General features: G+C 47.6%; 1 protein-coding gene across 3 annotated transcripts in view; it reads left to right on the forward strand.

Annotated features, from left to right (window-relative positions):
* LOC109275508 (contactin-associated protein-like 3) overlaps positions 1-22,998 on the forward strand; it is a 192,761-nt gene that overhangs the window by 34,927 nt on the left and 134,836 nt on the right. For all 3 annotated transcript variants that reach the window (XM_053907750.1, XM_053907748.1, XM_053907749.1), the window contains one exon: positions 10,758-10,951. In XM_053907750.1, coding sequence (XP_053763725.1) covers positions 10,758-10,951 — 194 coding nt within the window. The remainder of the gene's footprint in view (positions 1-10,757; positions 10,952-22,998) is intronic.

Genomic DNA, 22,998 nt, shown 5'->3' on the forward strand with positions numbered 1-22,998 from the left:
TATACAGCTGATCACTGCATAGAGTAGTAAGAATATATATCTGCAAGTCCCCCCCCCCCCGAACCCCCCCCTCCCGAGCGGGGTTCAAGGGGTTCAGAAAGCCATGACTCCTGACTCCTACGTAACCACGTTTTTCAGTGTTTTCTTGTGAGTTCTCTAATGGAAGTGCCAGTCATTGTGGAGGTAATGCTGAGTTAGTATCCTCTCTCAACATAAGACTAAGTGCTCCTGTAATTTATTTTTGAAATCTCTATTCGGGTTCCTTTAAAGTTCCCATTTTGATGTCCGGAGTTGGGTTCCCGATGATACATTGCACAAAATGCCCACACTGATGCAACGCACGCTGCTGTTTTATACAAAGGAACATAAATTGCCGAAAAGTTAGCATCCCCATGTGCCTGAATGTGTAATTTTTCCAAACTGATAGATTTTAAGAAGTAAATCATAGACACATACATTTATTCATGTACCTGCTCCAGAAAATTGATGCCATTAGATAAAAGTGTAAAGTCCTTGAAAATTGGGTTTGATCGTTCATATTGGCTGATTTTGTTTCCATCAATATTAAATTGAATATTTCCTAAAATTACAAGTTATCTAATATTTCTTATGCAAAATCAAGACTGCAGGAATCTGGCTGTATAATATAAATAAGAACATGCTTGACTTCATATCTGTCTTCTCAAAAATCTCCTAAAGACTCTTTGTACTCCCAAGTTCATGCAGACAAAAGTTAATGAACAAAAACAGCCCCTCCCCGCCAACTATGTTCTGGTAAGCCATGCTGGACTTGTACTCTGCATTTTGCTTGTGAAATAGCCTTCTGTGTTTTTCCAATTATTGTTACTCCGGGTGACCCTTCCTCCGGCTGGCTCAGTAGCACTGCAGAGGCTGTTTTCCAGCTCTGGACACCATGTTCGTTTCAGTCACGTGATCTGTAAGTGCAGGCGTGATGGTGAGATGCGTGGTCTTGCCGGGAGCAATTTGAAATTGACTAGGAAGACACATGCACACACGCTGTCCTCCCTGTGTGTTCCCCTCAAATGCTTGCATGAACACTCACTTTGAGAGAGACGAGCTGCTCTGTTCCTCACCCGGATGCTGAACATCATGGGTTTTAATGCAGCAAGTCACCTCGTTGGTGACAATGCAGTGAGAGTGCTTTAAACTTAACTTTATTGGGGCACCTGGTCAGTTAAGCGCCCAACTCTTGATTTCAGCTCAGGTCATGATCTCACACTTTGTGAGATCGAGCCCCGTGTCAGGCTTCATGCTGACAATGTGGTGTGGGACCTGCCTGGGACCCTGTCTCTCCCTCCCTCTCTCTCTGCCCCTCCCCCACTTGTTCTCTTTTTCTCTCTCTCTCAAAATAAATAAGCATTAAAAAAAATAAACTTAGGGGAACCTGGGTAGCTCCGTCGGTTAAGTGTCCGACTTCGGCTCAGGTCATGATCTCGCAGTCTGTGAATTCGAGCCCCGTGTCAGGGTCTGTGCTGACAGCTCGGAGCCTGCTTCCGATTCCGTGTCTCCCTCTCTCTGTGCCCTTCCCCTGTTTGCACTCTGTCTGTCTCTCAAAAATAAGTAAACATTAAAAAATAAAAAAAAGTAAACAACTTTCTCAAAAACGGCGTTTCAGGATACCACGTTAATTGTTGCACACAGAAAGTAAATGGGGGAAAACTGAACCGACCAGGTGTTTTCTTTTCTCTTTGAATTTTCCATCTTTCCCATATGGAGATGTTGAGCCCATAAAATGCAGACTGCATTACTGGGCAGAGTCAGGAAAGATTTTTGTCTAATGATGCCAATACAATTCATGGCTGAGCATTTCAGAAACTGTTCTCAGATTTACAGTGTTTATTTCTCGGTAATGAAGTTGAGCGACAAGTACAAGTTTATACTGTAGGTTTTAGCAAGATGAAGAAAACTGACTACATTAGGGAAAGTGCTTAGATACGCTTTCTTATAACATGGGGACTCCGATTACTTGAACTCTGCAATATTCTGAACGGGACATGATATAAAAGTCATTGGTTTTTAACAAAGAAATGTTTTTAAAAATTGAAAGAGTAAGTAAAGTAAAAATGTGTCAACTCCCGACATGCATCAAAATATTACCTCAAAAATGTTTGATGCAAATCTCATAATAGTAAACTTTTCTGTCATGTTTTTTTTTTTTCATTAAATTGAAGTTCCTGTATATTCCTATCTTTTGTTCACAGGCCAGGAAGCTGATGGAACTGGCCGGTATTCCCAGACGAGAGACTGAGCAATTCAAATTGCAGTGAAGGGTCTTGGACACCAGATTCTGAATTCTGTTTATCTGTCCTGCTTAAAAGTTTTTAGACCTAGTAGGACTAATACACATTCTCTTTTTACTTTTTTTTTTAAAGTTTATTTATTTATTTATTTAGTTAGTTATTGGGAGAGTACGAGCAGGGGAGGGGCAGAGAGGGACGGAGAGAGAGAGACAGAGCACAAGCTGGGGAGAGGCAGAGAGAAAGGGAGACGCAAAACCCAAAGCAGGCTCCAGGCTCTGAGCTGTCAGCACAGAGCCCGACGTGGGGCTCCAACCCATGAACCGTGAGATCATGATCTGAGCCAAAGTCGACGCTTAACTGACTGAGCCACCCAGGCATCCCATGCACATTCTCTTTTTAAACCACAGTTTATTTTCTTTCCCTTCCCTTCCCTTCTCTTCTGTCTTTCTTTCCCCTCCCTCCCTCCCTTCCTCCTTCCTTCCTCCTCTCCTCTCCTCTCCTCCCCTCCCCTCCTCTCTTCTCCTCTCCCTCCTGAAATAACTTTGCAGATGCACTGTGGATACTGAGTGCAGTGGGCAGGCCAAACATAAGAGCATTGATGCAAGATATGCCCACGTACTAAAGCACAGAGCGCTGTCTCTGTGGCCGTGCAGCTTTATTAAATCACAGCTTGTCTGAAATGCAAGATGGCAGCATGTGGGAAGAGAAGCCCGAACAGCAGGGTGTGTGTTGACCTTACCGTAGAGTTGTCACACGGACCACACACGGAGCTGCTCTGATCCTCCCAGAGCCCTCCTCAAGCTCCAGAGTCTCCGGGTTCCTGCCATGGAGTCTGTGGTACTTGATGAGACAAACCAGAACAAACCCAGCGTTTTCCAGTGTCGCCACTGACCTTCAGCGAGGCGGTGTTGTTGGTCCTTTTCTCTCCCAAGCAGCCCAAAATTATAGAATTACCCTAGGAGGAGGGAGTCCTCCCTCTCTTCCAGATTCAGTGGCCTCTAATGGGTGGGTGAGTGTCTCCTGGGGATGCTCAGATTTCTGAGCATTTTTTCCTGCTCTTTTCAAGACCACGTTTGGGTGAGGACGGGCTCATGCCCTCCTGGAGCTGGATGGTGGGAGGGACTCCCTCTGCTGTCTGCTGAGGGTAGGTTGTTGGCTCTTGACCCTGCGGGTTAGTTGGCATCCTCTCCCAAAGCCCGTGGTGGTTATGCCTCATGGCGCTTTCTTGGCAAGAAAGCCCTGGGTCCTCTGTCCCTTGAGGAATATACGTCCCATGTCACTTCCGGGCTCCCTGAGATCTGACCGTGAGTCTCACCTGGTTTCCGGCCTGAGCCCTCCATTACCCATTTAACTTGCTCTTGCCAAGTTGACCTTCTGTTCAGATCGAGTCGGGACTCTCATTTTAGCTTCTGTGTCCCCTTTTGATGGCCAATGGTGAATTCTGGGTCACCATGCCAAGGGGAAAAGAGCACCGCATGGTTTTGTCCTGGCAACTTAGGCCCAGAAGTGACCTGTCACTTCCACTCACAGCTTGTTGGCCAGAGTTGGTCATGTAGCCTTGCCCCCTCCGCAAGGGACCTGGACTGCTGTCCTCCACGTGCCCAGAAGGGAGAAAGCAGGCAACATTTGGCAAACAGTTAGTGACTGCATGGCCCCTACCAGTGCATCTCCCAGAATTCCAGCGGAAGCCAAGCCAAAGCTGGTCCTCTGCTCTTTGCTTATTCCTCTCCCTTTTCTTGGTCCACGGGCTTCATTCCCGAGCAAAGGTGTCTGACTCACCTTGTGCAGCCACCTTCACTCGTCCTCCATTCCGGCTCTTTCCAAGGCCCCCGGTTCCCAGCTTCTCTTCCTGTCCCACACCAACTCCTCACGCATTGGGGTTCCTCTTTTTCTGAGTTGTTCTTTGCCCTCTTGGCTTCTCTGGGGCTCAGTGGTATAATGGTCACTGGCCACCAGGATTTGCTGGACAAAAAGAGTGAAAAAACACAGCAACTTAACTTTTCAGAGTTATTTGTGGTGTTTATAATCTGCATAGTAAGCGCCTCACGGTGGCCATAATTTTGCCATAAGAGTTTTCACTTTTCCAAGAGTCAGCAGTGCCTGTGACAAACGGGGCAACTTCCCACATGGTGTGTGGCAGCCTTTCTAAGGGCTTATCACATTCTAAAATAGTTGTCCAGAAAATTCTAGTCTGGGCTCTTTTCGAATGAATTCACTTTTTGTATCACTCATAATACACAGAGAGGTTCATATAAGTTATTTATTTAACAATACCTTTTTAAAAAATTTATTTATTTTGAGAGAGAGACAGCAGGAATGTGAGCGGGGTAAGGGCAGAGAGAGAGAGAGAGAGAGAGAGAGAATCCCAAGCAGGCTTTGCACTGTCAGCACAGAGCCCAATGTGGGGCTCCAACCCACGAACCGTGAGGTCGTGACCTGAGCCGAAATCAAGAGTTGGACGCTTGGGACGCCTGGGTGGCTCAGTTGGTTAAGTGTCTGACTTCAGCTCAGGTCATGATTTCACAGTTCATGGGTTCAAGACCTGTGTCGCGTTCTGTGCTGACAGCTCAGGGCCTGGAGTCTGCTTCACATTCTGTGTCTCCCTCTCTCTCTCTGCCCCTTCCCTACTTGTACTCTTTCTCTCTGTCTCTGATAAACGAATGTTTAAAAAAAAAAAAAAGGAGTTGGACGCTTAACTGACTGAGCCACCCGGGCGTTCCAACAGTTATGTACCTTTGGCATATATTATGATGTCTTCGTTCACTGAACTTTTAATACGCATCATCCCTACAGAGCTGTATTTTGTCTGATCCCTTCACACGCTTCTCCAGGGTCTCCCATCCACCCACATTTAGCTGTATTGCCCCTTCTAGGGATTTCCTTTTTTTTTTTTTTTTTTTTTTAATTCTCTTCAGGACCCCTGGTAAAAGTGCACCTGCTAAGGTGACCTTTCTTTCTGCCAAAGTGGTCAGGTCCAATCAGCAATCTTTCGTGAGGCCCCTGGGATCCCTCATGGTACCTAGATGCCACGTTAAAATCAAAGCACACGGGAGTCCTGAACGGCACGCGTCTCTTGTGACGCAGGAAGATCGTAGCCCGTGACAGAGGCTGATGGGACCTCTCGGTGGGCCCTGTGGTCAGCCGCTCTACAGCTCTGCAGAGACCTGCCCGGACTAGGGGCCGCCTGGGAGACGGTGACTCAGGGGCTCACTGTTCTCATGATTCTTGCAGCTCGGCTCTTTTCCTGTCGCCACGTTTCCTCTAAGGAAATCAAACGGGACAGGCTTTGCTCTGACGCTTTGAAGGGCCCTCCTGTGCCCCCTCCCAAAGGGCTCCCCGTCAGCACCAGGTCTCATCTTTTTCGCATTCGTTAGAACACCCTATTTGGTAGAACAGGTAATCTGTACGTGACTCTTTTCATCCGAGGCTCTCACAGCGTGCTTACAGATTGTTATGAATTGAGCCGTACGACATCCTTAAAGGAAACATAAGTTTTAGCGTCAGTGGGGTTTTTTCCCAGAGGCGTTTGGCTGACCGAGCGGCCACAAATGGGCGGATCATTGAGTTGTCCTGGTTTTATTTCTGAGCGTCTCACCCTTGCGTCTCCTGACATGATCCCGCACCGTATTTGATCTTTAGAAAAGGAGACAGAGCCTTAAGAAAAGCAGTGGAAATCCGTGAGGAGGGGGGAGCTCGGTGCCTGGACCCCTGCCCTCCCTGGCCGTCTGGACGCAGCAGAGGGAGGTGCTGCTGTTCCCGCTGGCCTCGAGGGTTGACTGCCCTCCTGTCTGTTCTGAACAACTCAGGGGGCCTCTGGAATGATGCCTTCACGGAATTAGGACACGTCCCAGAGTTGCCACTCCTCGTAAACATGGAGATTTCACGGGATATGAGGAGGCTCCGTCCCACGTTTTATTCGGTCGTAAATGAGGGACCGATTACATGTTCAGACGCTTCGAGGCTTGCCGGGCAATTCTTGTTCTATTTCTCAGGTGAGAAATGAGCAGAATCCCCTCACAGTCTTGTCCGTGCCGAGCTGCAAACAAGTAAGAACTGAAAAGCCTCACATCGACTCAGATCTGAGTGCTTCTCGAGGATATACGTTCCTGGAAAACCCGGTCAGGAACATACGTGAGCCCAGCAAAAGGAGACAGGCCGTCTCGATAGGTTTTTGTTTATTTTTCGCAGAAGGAGCCGCGGTAACGCACGCTCGGTGCCAGAGGGCATCGAGAGTTTTCCCCGGGGATGCAGCACACACAGGGAGCTTCCGGGAGCCACACGTGGATGGTTCACTGGCCTCGCAGTCAAATCTCAAACTGACCAGCGCGCCCCTATTTTTATTTAACTGTGGACTTGTCTGTTCACAAAACCATTACAGGCTCCCTTTGCACTGCGTATAGCAATCTGGTTCACAAGTAGGCACCCGCGTGTGACTTTCTCCTTAGGGATGCACTTTTTGGGAAACGTCCCTCCCCACTCGCCACCCCCCACCTCCCCCACCCTCCCCCCTGCCCAGGAATGCAGGAAGCACTTCGGGAAGGGGATCCAGAAGGGGATCGGAGCGCGCCTAGGCAGACCCAGAGCGGGGTTTCTGTGCTGGCTCCTTCCTGAGAGCCCGAAACGCCCCGTGTAGGTAGCTGGGGTTGCTTCCTAAGGAATCCGAGCTGCAGCAAATGTGCCGAGACCCTCAGCAACGTCGGCAGGGTTGTGACACGGGCTTCAGCGTGTCAAGCCCCAGGATCTCTGAGTGGGGAGATCTGGGGGTGTCTGCGTGCTGGCCCTTCTTTCCAAGGGAGACACTCTGGTGCCCTTCCCTGTCGCCCTGGGCCCCGCCCGGAACTCCGAGTAAAGCTTCTGTGAATTAGGATGTGTGCCAGGGAGCTAAGGACCCTCACAACCGGGTGAGATCCCATTTGAGACAATGGAATAATGACCTTGGGGAGAAGCTTCCCTTGGCAGTGGTCTCAACTTCACCACTTACTTGCTCGGCGTTTGGATGCCCTCAAGATGGGTGGGTGTGGTCACGTCAAGTTAACCCACTTGACCTTTGCTCCCTTGGGTATCTCCCTGCTCTGGAACTCTTTGACACTTGAAGAAGGCACAAGCTTTTGCTTCTCGCCTCTGGGCGATGTTCCTCTCTGCGTAAAGCCAGCAGTTACGAGAGCGCGTGCCCCGTGGCCACCGGGAGCTGCGGTCATTGTCGTGATTAGTGGACAGAGTAATTAAGGCCCAAGTGAGCGTTTCCTGTTCAACCCTTCCTGTCCCCGAGGAATTGTCGGAATTGTCGCTGCCTGTGTCTGGGCTGACCTGAGGGGCAGGAAGCAATCACACAGGAGTAACCAGAGACAGGAACCTTCCAATAGATCGAGATAAAATACAGTCTGGTTATTGGTAGGCAGCCCACACTGCCTAACTGTGAAACCGCAGGGGTATTTTCTTAGAGGGGGTGGAGGGTGGGAAGGGGGCCCGAGCTTTGATGACACATCCTCACGGATGCTTAACACCTCCTCTGGCCAAGTCCTCCCTCCAGGCCGAACACGCGCCTACCACACTTTCCCTAGGAGTGAGAAGGCTGTTTGGCGATCCAGGCACTGGACCCTCGTTCTGTGAAAGTTGGGCCCTCTGGATGTGTTTTCTGTTGTACAAATTGGGACGCTTTGTTCCGCAAGGGCGTGAGGTGGGACAGAGGCAGGTGGTGGGGGAAAAAGACAGTGTACCGTGCACACAGGAAGGAATGCACGGCAGCCCAAGTCATTACCCAGCAGCGATCTGGGGACGACCTGGGACCCTGTTCCCTGCTGAAAGTGAACTGCCCCGTGGCACAGGGGGTCCTCAAGCTCTGTTCCTTTATCAAGTACCTAGTTTAATCACATAGCTTAATTTGCATACTGGTAGCATCGGAAGTGTTCAGGGTCTGTTACCTGTAGGGAACGGGTAGGCGTTGAAGGCCACTTGGCATGTGGGAGAGGCTGGGCCAGGGCAACATGCTGGAAACATCCCGTCTGTTTACTCCCTGTGCTTTTCTCCGGTACCGTCCTAATGGTATTTCCTGGCTTCAAGGGAGACGGAAAATGACACAGAGAGATCACAAAATGCAAAAAAGGGTATCGTTAGTACCTTCTTTAGAACTTAATACCAACCAGCCTGAGCTGGGAGACAGGACGTTATGTAGTTTCTTAGAGACTTGAACTGATTCATATAGAATTTCCAGCGTGGCATCTCCAAGTTAAGATGATCAGCTAAATGGCAACCCCTAGGTTTTAACTTTATTTTTGTGACAACCGTAAAACCACCCACAGTGGCAGAGTAGTGTCCCCAGGACTGTTAGTTAGTTCTCAGCTGGAATCCAGAAGGAGGGTGGCTCAGTCGGTGAAGCATCAGGCTCTTATTTTCCGCCTAGGTCATGATCTCATGCTTCATGGGTTCGAGCCCCGAGTCAGGCTCCACACTGTTAACACAGAGATTGGGATTGTCTCTCTCCCTGTCTCTCTCTGCCATTACCCCGCTATCTCTCTCTCTCTCTCAAAATGAATACATACACTTAAAAACAATTTGTAGAATCTGGAAGGACTTCCATTTCTCAACCATTAGTGGGACCCTTGGACAAAGCAGTAGAACTATAGGAGTGCTGGATGACAGCCAGGCCTGTCACTCGAGACAAGGGAAGACTGAGAAGCTGTCCCAGGTTGGAGGACACGGTCCCTAAATAGGATCCTGGTGCAGACACAGGGCGCTAATGGGAAAACTGGAGAAACCAAGATAAAGTTCATCCTTGTAATTACTGTTGTACCCGTGTAGATATCTTAGTTTTAATGTTTGTCTATTTTGAAAGACAGCGAGCATGAGTGGGGGAGGGACAGAGGGAGAGGGACAGCGAGAGAATCCCAAGCAAGCTCCGCACTGTCAGCCCAGAGCCCGATGCAGGGCTCGATCCCGTGAACCCTGAGATCATGACCTGAGCCAAAATCAAGAGCCGCCCGGATGCCCCTGTAAATCTCTTAGTTTTGATAAAAGTACCATGATGGTGTAAGGTGTTATCTGTCGGGGAAATTGAGTAAAAAGCAAACAGGAATCCCCTGTACACGTTTGCGGCTCTTTTGTCCATGGGAAATTCTTTCAGAATGAGAAGTTCAGAAGTGCATTGCAGAACAACCGAAATCGCAGCGTATTTAGGATCCTGAGTCCAAGGAGAAGGCATCGCGCCTGTGGTACGTCGAGAGGAAAATGTGCAGTATTTGAGCAAAGATTCACGGCAGGAAAACGGGCAGATCTTAGAAAGGATCTGGGCTCTAAAGAACTTGGAAGCTTTAGACTTTGCTAAAAGGTTGTACACCGAGTGCTGCTCGTGGAAGACGCGGGGAAGAAGCGCACGCGCTCACCTCCTGGTGATGCCCCCACACCCCGACGCAAGCGCCCCGCTTCTGTTCCCCTCCGAGTGCCACGCGACCACGTCACGCCCCTCCTGACACACAGCCAGTCCTGGTGGCTCTAGCATCCCGAGCGTGGATGTCAATCAGAGCTCCCGATGAGAAGATAGTAACTGTTGTCTAACGCATTAGACCTTATCATGAGGACCTCAAGTCAGGTGTCAGAACAGTGGGGCAAAATAAAAAACAAACCACTTTTGCCCTATTAGGGATAGTTTCCATCCCACGTGTCTTCTAGACATGGATAAGTAGCAAAATACGAATTCCGGAATGCATCTCGAAGACCCAAACACGTCAGCCGTACGCCTTCGGGTAGTTCTACTTTTTCTGTTTCTCCTCGGCACCGGACAAAGCCGAGCGCCGTGATTCCTGTTCTGCACCTGTTGTCTGGAAACCTGAGAAAGCCCTTGCCTGTCACTCGCTCTGGGCTCTCCCTGCACCTCCCTGCTGCCTCTCAGGGCTCTCCCTCCCTGCGCAGAGAAACCTTCCCCTCCTCCCCCTGCCACGCTGCATTTCAAATCGTTCTTTGAAACGTCTGTTTCTCGCGTGAATCTGTGAGCATATCGAGTGTAGGACTGTGCCCTCGCCCCTTTCCTTATCCCAATATGTAATACTGTACTTGCTCATGTTGGCATTCCAGAATTAAGTCTCTCTCGTTCTACCATGGTCTGAATAGTTTCCTTTAGGTCCAGCCAAGGGTAGGTCATACATAAAGGCCAGTAAAGACACCCTTCCGAGTGTTGACGTGGCAGGTTCAACCGTCCACCTGTTGCGTTAAGCACTTTCACTTTATTGGGAACCACCGGGGAGTTAGGGGTCATGAGCCAGAAACCAAAGTAATTTATGTAGGATTCATCTATTTACTTAACCCGTGGTTTTGAGTCTGTGTGTGTGTGTGTGTGTGTGTGTGTGTGTGTGTGTGTGTAATTAAGAGCAGTTATACGTTCCAGAATTTGAAACTGATTTTCATAAATTTTATTTATGATCCCCTTCTTACAGGATAGGATAGATCTCAAAGATTTCTTTCCCCTTACTGTTTTGTTTTTCCTGTTTCTATTTCCACTAAAAGGGGCTGGTGGCTGGTCTCCACGCGTGTCAGATAAATACCAGTGGCTGCAGATTGACCTCGGAGAGAGAATGGAGGTCACAGCTGTGGCCACCCAGGGAGGATACGGGAGCTCCGACTGGGTGACCAGCTACGTCCTTATGTTCAGTGATGGCGGGAGGAACTGGAAGCTGTATCGGCGAGAAGAAAGCATCTCGGTATGTTCCTTCCCTGCGAGTGGGTCTGTCAGAGCATGAATTATGCCAATTACTGCCTGTTGCTGCAAATCTGTCGGATCAAGTATAGAATGGAGCCTCCTAAATTACTCGAAAAGTGTTTCCAAGCGACTGTAAGACACATGTGGCATTTTAAAATGTGCTGCCCATGTATAATTTATGAAATAAGTAAAACAATTTTGTAATGTAGTGAAATATTGAAAATGTCTTCCCATGATTCCTTAACATAGTGTGAAATCTAAGGAATAAAGCCACATACACAACCTACTGTATTTTTTGTTCCAGAACCCAGCGGCTGGTGTTGCCTTGGTGTTGTTCAATTAAGTAAATTCATTCTTCTGTGTCCTCCGATTAAGTGAGATTTCTGGAAAACCCCAAACGTTTAAAAATCGGTGTAATGGAGAGTCTCCCTATGGACGGCATGTTGGGGGACACAAATCCGGCTCCAATAGGAAATTGTGTACTTGGGTGGCCCCTTGTAATTCATGGGAGCTAGATCTCTGGGATTCTTTGGAATCGTGATTATTTTGCATCCGTGACATAGTTTCGACCTCTGATTACATGTCGTGTTTCTTTTGGAAGAATTAAATTTTGCCTGCCTTTTAAAAAAATATTTAAATATTCATTTTAAGAGAGAGGGTGTGTGTGCATGCATGAGCGGAGAGGGAGGGAGGGAGGGAGGGGGAGAGAAAGAGAGAGAGAGCGAGAGAGAGAGAGAGAGAGAGAGAGAGAGAGAGAGTCTCAAGCAGGCTGTGTGCTGTCAGTGCAGAGCCCAGTCTGGGGCTCAGTTTCACAAACCGTGAGATCATGACCTGAGCCGAGATCAAGAGTCGGACACTCAGCTGACTGAGCCAGCCAGGAGCCCCTTGCCTGACTTTTTGGCTATGACACTATGTGAAATTTATTATCTAATTAGCATTTGTGGGTTTTTTCTAACGTTTATTTATTTTTGAGACAGAGAGAGACAGAGCATGAACGGGGGAGGGTCAGAGAGAGAGGGAGACACAGAATCTGAAACAGGCTCCAGGCTCTGAGCTGTCAGCACAGAGCCCGACGCGGGGCTCGAACTCACATACCGCGAGATTGTGACCTGAGCCGAAGTCGGACGCTTAACCGACTGAGCCACCCAGGCGCCCCAGCATTTGTGTTTTTAAATCACAGTCTGCCCTGAATGAGAAGCTCTGTGTGCACAGTGTTTGCACTTGGCTGGTGGGGTGGCTGATGGGGTGGCTGATGAAGTGTGTGGCCTACGGGAGATGTGTCAGGTGGAGAAGGACTTACTCTTTTCTTGTTACTAAAAATGCAGTTTAGATGCTTGCCAGGGGCTAGGGGAACAGAGGAATGGAGAGTCAGCGTGGAGTGGGGACAGAGTTTCAGTTGAGAAGATGAAAAGTTCTGGAGATGCACGGTGGGGACGGGTGCACAACAGTGCGAATGTTAATGCCAGAGAAATGCACACTTAAAAGTGGCCAAAGTGGTAAATTTTATATCGTGACTATTTACCCACAATAAAAAATATACAGCTTAGTTTCCATTTAATTTAGGCTAAGGATATTATGTAACTTTGTAAAAAAATATATCTTTTAAATGTTTATTTTTAAAAAAAAAATTTGATGTTTATTCACTTTTTTGAGAGAGAGAGAGAGAGAGAGAGAGACAGAGCATGATGGGGGGGGGGGGGAGGGGCAGAGAGAGAGGGGGAGACACAGAATCCGAAGCAGGCTCCAGGCTCTGAGGTGTCAGCACAGAGCCCAGTGTGGGGCTCGAACCAATGAATTGTGAGATCATGACCTGAGCTGAAGTTGGACATTTAACCAAGCCACCCAGGTGCCCCTCTAATGTTTATTTTTGAGAGAGAGCGAGAGCTAGTGCGTGTGTAAGCAGGGGAGGGGCGGAGAGAGAGGGAGACAGAGGATCCGAAGCAGGCTTCAGGCTGTCAGTGCACAGAGCCCGACTTGGGGCTCCACGTGGGGCTGGAACCCACGAACCGTGAGATCATGACCTGAGCCGAAGTCGGTCCCTTAACCGACTGAGCCACCCAGGAGCCCTGCATATTATGAAATGCTTAAAAATTTTTTCTCATCGTGGTAGGAGGAAAAGCATCAGCCAGGAAGCGGCCACTTGTTAGCACGTGACTTACCTCTAACACTGACAAACAACACAATGACAATATTCCCCTCATTTGTCCCTAAATTGCCCCCATTTGCACTTCCTTAGAACTCTGTTACTCAGGATAACTTCATAGATCATGGCCTATTTAGTTTTTTATCTCTGGACCTCTTGCTAGTTCACCAATAAATGCTGATGTAAATTGAATTAAGAAGAACTGGCCAGGTGTCTTAATAGGAGGTAAAACAGACTAGGAGAGGATTTGGGGTTTCGGGGCTGGCTGACTTCCCAAACCAGCAGTTGCCAAGTGTGTGATCAGAAGTAGATATTGACGTCGAGTTAATTCTTAGAACAGCAGGTCCAAAGCAGGGTTAAGATAAACATTAATTAAGAATGAGTGACAGTCAGGGGCGCCTGGGTTGGCTCCGCTGGTTGAGCATCTGACTTGTTTTCAGCTCAGGTCATGATCCCAGGGTTGTGGGATTGAGCCCTGTGTCGGGGTCTGTGCTGAGGGTGGGAGTCTGCTTAGGATTCTCTCTCCCTCTCCCTCTCTCTGTCCCTCCCTCTGCCCTCATCCCCACTTTCTCTCTCTTACAAAAAAGAAGAACGAGTAACAGTTAAACCTTAACGAAGCATCTACTTATATAGGGAACTTTTATTCAAAATTAAGTCTTGGTTTTGGAAATCAGGTAACTGAGAGTGCATGCTTAGTTTTTATTTCAAGTTTTTAAAGTTTATTTATTTGTTTTGAGAGAGAGAGAGAAAGAGAGAGCACGCATGGGAGGGGCAGAGAGAGAGAGAGAGAGAGAGAGAGGGAATGAGAATACCAAGCAGGCTCCACACTGTTAGCGCAGAACCTGATACAGGGCTCCGACTCCCGAACCTGAGGTCAAGACCTGAGCGGAAATCAAGAGTTGGACGCGTAACCGAGCGAGCCACCCCGGCGCCGCTGATGTCAAATTTTTATTTACATTCTAGTTAGTTAACATATACGATAAAACTGGTTTCAGGTGTAGAGTTTAGTGCACGCCTGTTCTTAGTCGCGTTAACTACGGCTCATGTTTTTTACCCCCATCCCACTCTGATACATGGCTGAGAAATTGTGACAGTTCCCGTGTTTCGGCTCAGCAGCTCGGGGGAAACCATCTCCAAGCGTCACCATCTGGCACTTTGCTTCGAGGAGCCCAGGGGAGGTGGGGACAGGGATAGTGGCCTTACCGATCGGAGACCACGCAGGGGAGCGCCCCTCGGTCCTGCGCCCATCACACAGTAAGGACTGGTGTGGTGGCCTACCTCCCCGTCCTGGGGAGCTAAAGACCCGCCTTCCTCCTCTGCATCCCCAGAACTTCACGGTGCCTGGCCCCCAGCAGAAAGCTGGGACGCATTCGCTAGATGCGTGTGTGCGTGCGTGCGTAGGGTCTCCCTTCCGTGAGGAAGTCGCTCTTGAGTGACTGCTGTGCTCGAAAGCCCTTCGTCTCAGCGCAGGGGTCTCTGACGCTCCACTGCAAAGGTTTCTTCTGCGTCTTGATCTCCGTTAGGAAAGGTGGCTCATCCTTGCCTTCTTTTGGTCCGTCACCGCGGCTTAAGTGGATTCGTTTCCTGCTCCGGGCCCGACTCTCTATACAGTTGACTCTGACAGCGGGATGCCCCACGAAGCGATAATTACGAGATTATATGTACAGTTTCTGGAAAAAGAGGAGGCCGACTTGGCTGCTCTCTGGCCCTCTCACGTAGAGTCAGCGGCTCTTAATGACAACGGAGGCTCGATCCCTCCGTCAGGGTGTGGTTTTCATTACGGATCGCTGACCTTAATTGGAGAGTGAATTTGAGAGTCTAAACAAAATTCCCTTGAAAGGTTTACACTCTTCATTAGCAACACTTTGCCGTTTTCTTGGTTCCGTGCTGCCAGTGTAAGAAGTTACCGTGCCCTTTGCGACCCGATGCAAGGCAGAGCTGTGACGTCACGGTTTCTGCAGGTCTGAAGTTGGGGTGTAACCGGCTGGGTCCTCTGTGTAGGGGGTGGGAAGGGCTGGGGAGATCCCGATGACCCCCCTCAGGTTGTGCGACTCACTGGGGGGCGGGGGGACTCACAGGACCAGTGTGTAGTCCTAAAACTGATGTTGAGAGGACACAAAGCAAAATCAGGAGAGAAGGAAGGTGCTTGGGGAGCAGCCCGTGGCAAACCAGTCATAAGCCCCCACGAGTCCTCTCCACGTGGACACCCATAGAACATGCTTCATTCCTCCTCAAGAAAGTTCTGGCAATCTGCGTGAGGTGTTGCAACCGTGGAAACTCATCAGACGCTCAACAGCCGGGGTATTTTTGGGGGGCTGGTCGCATAGGCACCCTCTGCCTTGTGAGACCCCCTACAAGGATGACGGTGTTGAGTATAAACTATACCGTTTGCACAAACGTTAGGCACAGTGAGCCGCTGTCATCATTAGGGTCTTGGGAACGGGCCAGCCTTGTGATTCGAACCGGTCCAGGTGATTTGAGAGTCCAGCCACACTGTAAGGAGGGGGTTCGGTGGTCTCTGTCTTGGCTGTACCCGAGAGCCTTCCCTGCCCCTCGCCTTCCCTGGGTTCGCTCCTGGCATTTATTTCCCTGTACAGAAGGGCGGGTTCAGAAGTCTGTGGACGCGCTGTGACTTGCCTGGCTCTGCCGAGGGGCCGTCGGGGAACTCGTGTCTGTGGTCGTCGGAAGAGCCCATGCCACCAGCCGGCTCCATCTGTCCCGCACTAGGGACTGAAGGCCCTGGACGGTGGGTGGAGCCATGTAAGGACCTAGTGGCCACCCTCATGAGACGGCCGTGTTATCAAATTTCCTGTCCTTCGTCTCTCTCTCTCCTTGAGCCTTGCCTTTCTTATATCTCTCTCTGCTTTTCTCTCCTTATCATCACATCTTTCTTCTCCTGTCCTCTCCTTCTCTACAAGAGAGAGGGCCCAGATGACTCTAGGCCCCACATCTCCACCTGTGGCGCACAGACCATCGGTATCACCTGGGATCTCGATAGAAAATGGAATCTCAGGGGGGCTGGATCTGGCCTACTAAATCCGAATCTGCGTTTAAAGAAGATTCTCAGGGGATCCCAGAAGTGCTGACTGAGATGACCAAGGACGTCTGTACATGCCTGGCTCACAGGGGGTCATGCCCCTGCTGGAGGACGCAGGTCACCCACGCAGTGTCAGCCTGATCAGGCGATCCTCCCTGTAGGAACCTCGCTCTGTTGTCCTGTGGCTAGAGAACACCCTCTTTCTCCCCAGCTGTCACCAACCTCGTGGGACACAAGCCCAGAGTGTCTTCTCGTTGCTTTTATTGACGAGTAACAACCAAGTGCTTAAAGTTAGTTCCGTCTTTGAGAACTATATTATTTCTTGAATCTGTACATTTTGCATTAATTAGGACTTCATTCTTTCCGTTTTGAACTCATCAGAACTCAAATTCAACGGTTAGGTCCCGTGGGAACTCAAGACTGGGTTGTTACTCTGAATGCATTGACAACTTACAATTCAAGTGTATGCTTCTTCCCTATGCAGGACGTTTGTGTGAAAAAGGAATTCTTCTAAGAACAGACTGGTAAACTGTATTTGAAAAATAAAAAAATAAAAGAAATTATTTGATATAAACATAGGATCTAGTATAACTAATTCTATTGAATAGATTCCTTTTTCCTTGAAAAAATGTGTATCAGTAGGTCCACAGCTGAAAATAAAATCGAAACAGCCAACCATTTGAAACTTTAGTCTACTTTCGGTAATTTATAACCTAAGCCAAGTAGAAAAATGTAGACTAATTAGTGAGGCTAATTAATATTGTATTGGAAGACATGACAACCTTACAGTGCTCTACAAGAGCGACAGAGGTGACCCCAAGGATTTAGGGTAGGAGAAATGACAGGGAAATATTGGAAGCAAGACAGATGGCATGAGGGGGTGTTCGTTGTATCTGTAGTGGTTTATCTGTTGGGGGGAAGGAGCTTAGGTACAGGTAACAAAATATTCACCCTGTTAAGTCCGGATCACAGGTACATGTGGGTATGGGTATGTTTGACATATTGCATAAATAAAAAAAAATAATAAAAAATAAAGAACCGTGACTGCTTGGTATAAAAAGAAAGATCATGTGACCCATATGTGATTTCAGAATAGAGAGGGATAAGAACCGCGTCAAATTATCGTAGGAACGACTTGAATCAGAAATAAGGAAGGGTGTTTCGTGTGCAGGGAGGTAAACACTGCTATATGGGAAGCTTTGTTGGGAGCGGAAGTGGAAATTCACCTGATCGAGGCTCCTATTAATTCAGTCATTTAAATACGTGTTGGTTTATCTCAGGTCTAGGTTAATACATTTATCATGGAGTTCATGACTCAACAAGTCCAAGCCTCACATCACACGGCATGTTGCAGAAAGGGTCTGCAGGTCTGCAGGGTCCGACGTGAGGCCCCGGCCAACCGCAGCCGTGCCCACCACTGCCAAGTTCGGCTCTGAGACCGATTGGCTTTCAGCACAAGGAACAGGAGTAACGTTTCAGCGATTCTGTTATCGATCACCTCCATCCTCAGCCGTGTGGGGGACGTGGCTGTCTCCTTCTTAACCAGCCACCTCCTCACGTTCAGCATATTGGCCACCACGGCAGTGACTTTGTACGGACCGTACTTTGCTGATTGTGCTTACCACTGTGGGCCACAATCGGATTTCCTATGCGTGGCTCCCCCTCCTGGGCACTGAGAGCCATTAGGTCAGGGATTGATCTCCCCAGAGGCCCAGGCCTATTATGGTGTCTCAGTAAAGGGCCGTTGGATTGAATTAAGGAAGAGTTGCTGTTCTCAATAGACCTCCGCCAGATGGGTAGTCAACGCATCTCGAAACCTTAGCCAACCATGTGATGCTGCTTCCGCAGCGGGAGGCTTTTGGTGCCACATCTGAGTGTAAGAAGTTTAACATTGCTTCCCCACGAGGTTGTACGAGGATGATGTCCTGTTGAACCTAAGGTGGTCCCGTCTGCCCTTAACTGCGGGGGTCAGTGACAATGAAGATAAATGCTGGACTCGATCTGCGGAAAACTCTCCGAGCAGCTGGAAAGGTTGAGGCAGAGAAGCGAATGAGGCTTCTGAGCTTGAAGCGCAAAGTAACCAAGGGCTCCCCAGAGGCGGGGTGTCCTGTAACAACTGCTTTTTGTCCGAGCTCCCTGCTCTCTGTGCAGAATATCCTTCCTTCTCTGTCACCGACAACCTTCCGCAACCGGAAAAGCTTCACTGTGTACGGAAATTGCTTAGACGCTCCCTTCTTTTTCATTTCTCACATATTCCTCTCTTCGACTACATTTACCCATCTCGTGCCTATTTCACATCAGTTCTGGAGTCAGGGACTAAGGCTTGTTTATCTCTGTATCCTTTGTACCTACTTCACCCCTTGGTACAAGTAATGTTTGGGCTTATTAGAATTGCCACACGTTGTCACCTTGGGAGGGAGGGAAGTAGAATCTTAAATATGTAACAAGACAAATAGGAAATCCGGAGACATGTTACAAATTGCACCTTTACTCTGCATATAACCAAGCGGTCGTGTGTAGCAACCCGTGGAAATTAGGATAGACTTTATGAAAAAGGTGCATTGTAAACCGTAATGTGAGTGGAGTACGGCAGAGCCATGGGGGAGATAGCTTGAAAAGTAGGACTATTTATTCATTGAAAGAGCGCAAAAGTGCTCTTTTTTGTCTTACGCAAGAAAGGCGCGTGGCGGAAAAATTAAATTCTTAGCAGAAAAGCTTCTCCAGCAGCACGGTCATTGAAAGGAAATGGTGCTGAGCCACGTCCCCGGGGGCGGGGGGCGAGGGGAGGGAAGCAGGGGAGTTCAGGGAGCATTTCCATCAGGATCTCCTGTTGCAACTCGGGCAGCTCAGCTTCAGAGGATGTACTAACGCTTGGTCTCCTTTGCAATGGCAGTCAACTCTACACATTCTGCAGCTTGCACACATGCTGTAGTTACACAGATGCGGAAGTGTGGTGTGCACTTTGGTCTCTCTGTGGAGGATTTCCTGGGCCTGTCATTTTGGCATAAAAGATTCAAAAGTGGCTTCGTGCCAGACGGGATCTCAAAACTCTGAGATGATGAGAATTTCTGATTCGCAATCCTCATACTTTCCGAGAACATCGGGGCATCAGTTGAGAAGCTGGATGTCCTCCAAATATGTTTAAAGGCCTCAGACTGAAGGAAACAGCAGGGTAGACCAGGGGTCTGCAGACTCTTTCCATAAAGGGACAGGTGGCAAATATTTTCAGTGTTGTAGACCGTACAGTCGCTGTCGTGGCTACTTAACTCTTCCGTTGTGTGACAACAGCCACAGGCGTTAGGTAAATGAACAGGTGTGGCTGTGTTCTAATAAAACTTTATTTACACAAACACGCAAGCAGCTGCATTTGACCCTGGCCTCCAGGCTGCTCGATCCCTGGTTTAGTTCATTTTCTGTCTGTTGAAGGTGTGAGGTAGGGATATGGCTTCATTTATTTTTTTCAAATGGCTACCTCGTTATTCCAGTATCATTTATTGGACAGTATTAAGTAGGAAATAGTATTGACACTGATGTAAAATAGGTGCCTGTTCACCAATCTGAAATAGATCAGTGCTTTGCAACATTTCTGTGATGAGGAATCACATGGGTGATGAGGATTCCTATGGGTGAGTTGTCTTCACGAACGGGTTGGATTGCTCTCCTAGAAAGTAGTCTTTCCCCTTATTTTTTGTTCATCTCTGGATAAAGTCCTAGACTTCTACTTTTGCCTTATTTCAGAACTTAGTCCCAGAGAGAATCAATTTGGGGTTTCCCTTGCTTTTGAGGCTATAGAGGGCTTTTAAAAGACGTTTATTCCATATGACCTTACAAGATAAATGTGTGAAGCCCTTTCTAAGTCTCCATCCTCACATTCTCAAGTTATCAAGTACATTCAGGTAGAGAAGGAAATAATAGAAGGAGCACAAAAATTAGAACTGGAGGTAAATTATCATTATACGCTCTTTGAGAACATGAGAAAATCTCCCGAGGAAAAAAATTAAAAAAAAATAACTCCGCGGTGTACCTCCTTACGAAAGTAATTTCCAAAATTAATTAACTTCTCTTTATACCTACAAGTAATTAGCTAACAGATAAAGGAACCGTGGACCTCATTTATAATAGAATCACAGGCAATAAAATTGATAAGAAATGCTCCAAAAAACATCGAAAGCATCACTAAGAGGCGTAAAAGAAAAGTGGGGTTAATCCCTGTCCTATCCAGACTTGATAGTGTAATCATGATGTATACTCATCTTCAACTAACCCTGAAATAAAAGGAGGTTTTTCTAAATTTCATCTTAAAATGTTTGTATGCAGCAAGAGCCACAGCAATTGGTAATAAGAATAGTATTAAAGGTAATTATTCCTGGTAAGCTAGGAAAATGCCTTATAAAGCTTAAATCTAGCTGTTTGAAGCTACTTAATATGAATGCTGTTTATGTTAGCATATTAATGCAAAAATTAGTGAAAAAACATAGGGTTCATTAATAAATATACTTATCGAATTAGCATGAAATAAAGGTGGCATTTCACATTAATGATAACAAATGGATTATTCAATTGATGATACTGGGACAAGTTGGTAGCCACCTGGAAAAAATAAATAAAGCTGGATCCCTGCCTTAATTACCTAAAGTAGATACAATTTCGAAGAACTCAGCCACAGAGAAAGGATGAAACGCAATTAGAAAATGTGTTGTACTAATTATTGGAAAGAGCATGCTAAGTGAGATGGAAACCCAGATGCTACAAAAGAAAAGGGTGATAAATTCGATTAATTTAAAAACGATGTGCAAAAACAAAATGCTGTCAGAAGACGACAAACATACATTGGGGGAAATTTAAATATATATGACAAAGAACACATTTTCTGAATTTATTTAATTTTTTAAATTTTATTTTGAGAGAGAGAGAGAGAGAGAGAGAGGGAGAGACAGAATCCCAAGCAGGCTCCAGGCTCCGAGCCATCAGCCCAGAGCCTGACGCGGGGCTCGAACCCACAAACCGTGAGATCGTGACCTGAGCTGAAACCGAGAGTCAGACTCTAAACCGACTGAGCTTCCCAGGCGCCCCCAAGTTTTCTTAATTTATAAAACATTCTTAATAAATGGGCAAGATTTTAAAAATCCCGTACATAAAAATGGGTAAAGATATAAATAGACAGTAAACAGAATGAAACAGAGAGGCTTATACGTGCATGAAAAGGTATTTGCTCTCACAAACCCTTGCAGGGGATTTCCATAAAATTACAGTGTTTAAAGCTCCTGTTATTCAGACCTCTGAAGGTGATGGTCCAAAAAGAGAGGTACTTTTAAGTCTCTTCAGTACACGGTCCACACCAAGAAGAAACTTGACTTCTGGGGATGAATGCCGCAGAGACAGGTGAGGTGCACGGAAAGGTCCTGTGACACCAGTGCTCATGTCCTAACGGTCTCCACCCAGGTCTCCACTGGTCACTGAGCCCATAGATGAATTACGATATCTCCGTTTTATGGAATAATCTAATACTGCGTAGAATGCATTCCTTTGAAAAGAGTGAGGTAAATCTATTTATTGATAATGAGCCAAGGAAACATTATTACTTTTAAACTTTTTATTTATTTTTGAGAGCGAGAGAAACCGAGCACAAGCGGGGGAGGGCCCGAGAGAGAGGAAGACACAGAATCGGAAGCAGGCTCCAGGCTCCGAGCTGTCAGCACAGAGCCCGACGCGGGGCTCGAACTCACGGACCCTGAGATCATGACCTGAGCCGAAGTCGGACGCTGAACCGACTGAGCCACCCAGGTGCCCGTGAAAACATTATTTTAAAGCAGGGTGCTCCAGGGGCACTGAGCCTGGGTGGCTCAGTCGGTTGAGCATCCAACTTCCGCTCAGGTCATGATCTAGCAGTTCCTGGGTTTGAGCCCCACGTTGGGCTCTGTGCTGACTGCTTGCTCAGAGCCTTGAGCCTGCCTCTGATTCTGTCTCTCTCTCTCTCTCTCTCTCTCTCTCTCTCTCTCTCTCTCTGTCCCTTCCCCACTCGCACTCTGTTGCTATCTCTCAAAAATAAATAAAACGTTAAAAATATATAAAAAAAAAATAAAGCAAGGTGCTCCTATTTAAAGTCCCCAAGCTGAACACTCACTCCAGGTAAAGGGCTGGAGGCTAAAAATACACAGTAATTGTTACTTTTAAACCACGTGCACGTATTGCTGTACAATTCGATACTAGGCGTTGAAACAACTAAAAAAAAAGAAAGAAAATCCCAAGTAGAGTTTTTTTTTTTTTTTTGTATTGTGGTCAAAAGCACAGAACATTAAATTCACCACTTCAGCCATTTTTAGGTCTACAGTTCAGTGGGGCGTAGTATGTTCGTATTGTGCGACACGCCTCTAGAAGTATTCCATCTTGCAGGATGGAAGGTCTGAACCCGGGGAACACAAATTTCCTTTCCCACCTCTCCCCCCCAGCCCTTGGCCACCAGCTTTTTACTATCTGTTTCTATGATTTTGCTATCTGATTCTATGTTTCTAGATCCTTCCGGTAAGCGGGATCATACGGTGTCTGGCCTTGGGCGACTGGCTTATTTCACGTAGCGTGCTGTCCTTGCGAGTCCCCCAACGTATGGCATGTGACAGGATTTCCTTCTTTTTGAGGAATTTTTCTTAGTGTTTCTTACTTAGTTTGAGAGAGAGAGGAAAAAAACGAGCGAGCAGGGGAAGGGCAGGGAGAGAGGGAGAGACAGAATCCCAAGCAGGCTCCGCACTGTTAGCACAGAGCCTGATGCGGGGCTTGAGCCCATGAACGGTTATCGTGACCTGAGCCTGAATCAAAAGACGCTTAACTGACTGAGCCACCCAGGTGCCTCTCCTTTTTAAAGGCTGCATAA

The sequence above is a fragment of the Panthera pardus genome, unplaced genomic scaffold, assembly GCF_024362965.1.
Source record: "Panthera pardus isolate Hobbes unplaced genomic scaffold, ASM2436296v1 HiC_scaffold_20, whole genome shotgun sequence".
In the NCBI taxonomy this organism is placed as follows: Eukaryota; Metazoa; Chordata; class Mammalia; order Carnivora; family Felidae; genus Panthera; species Panthera pardus.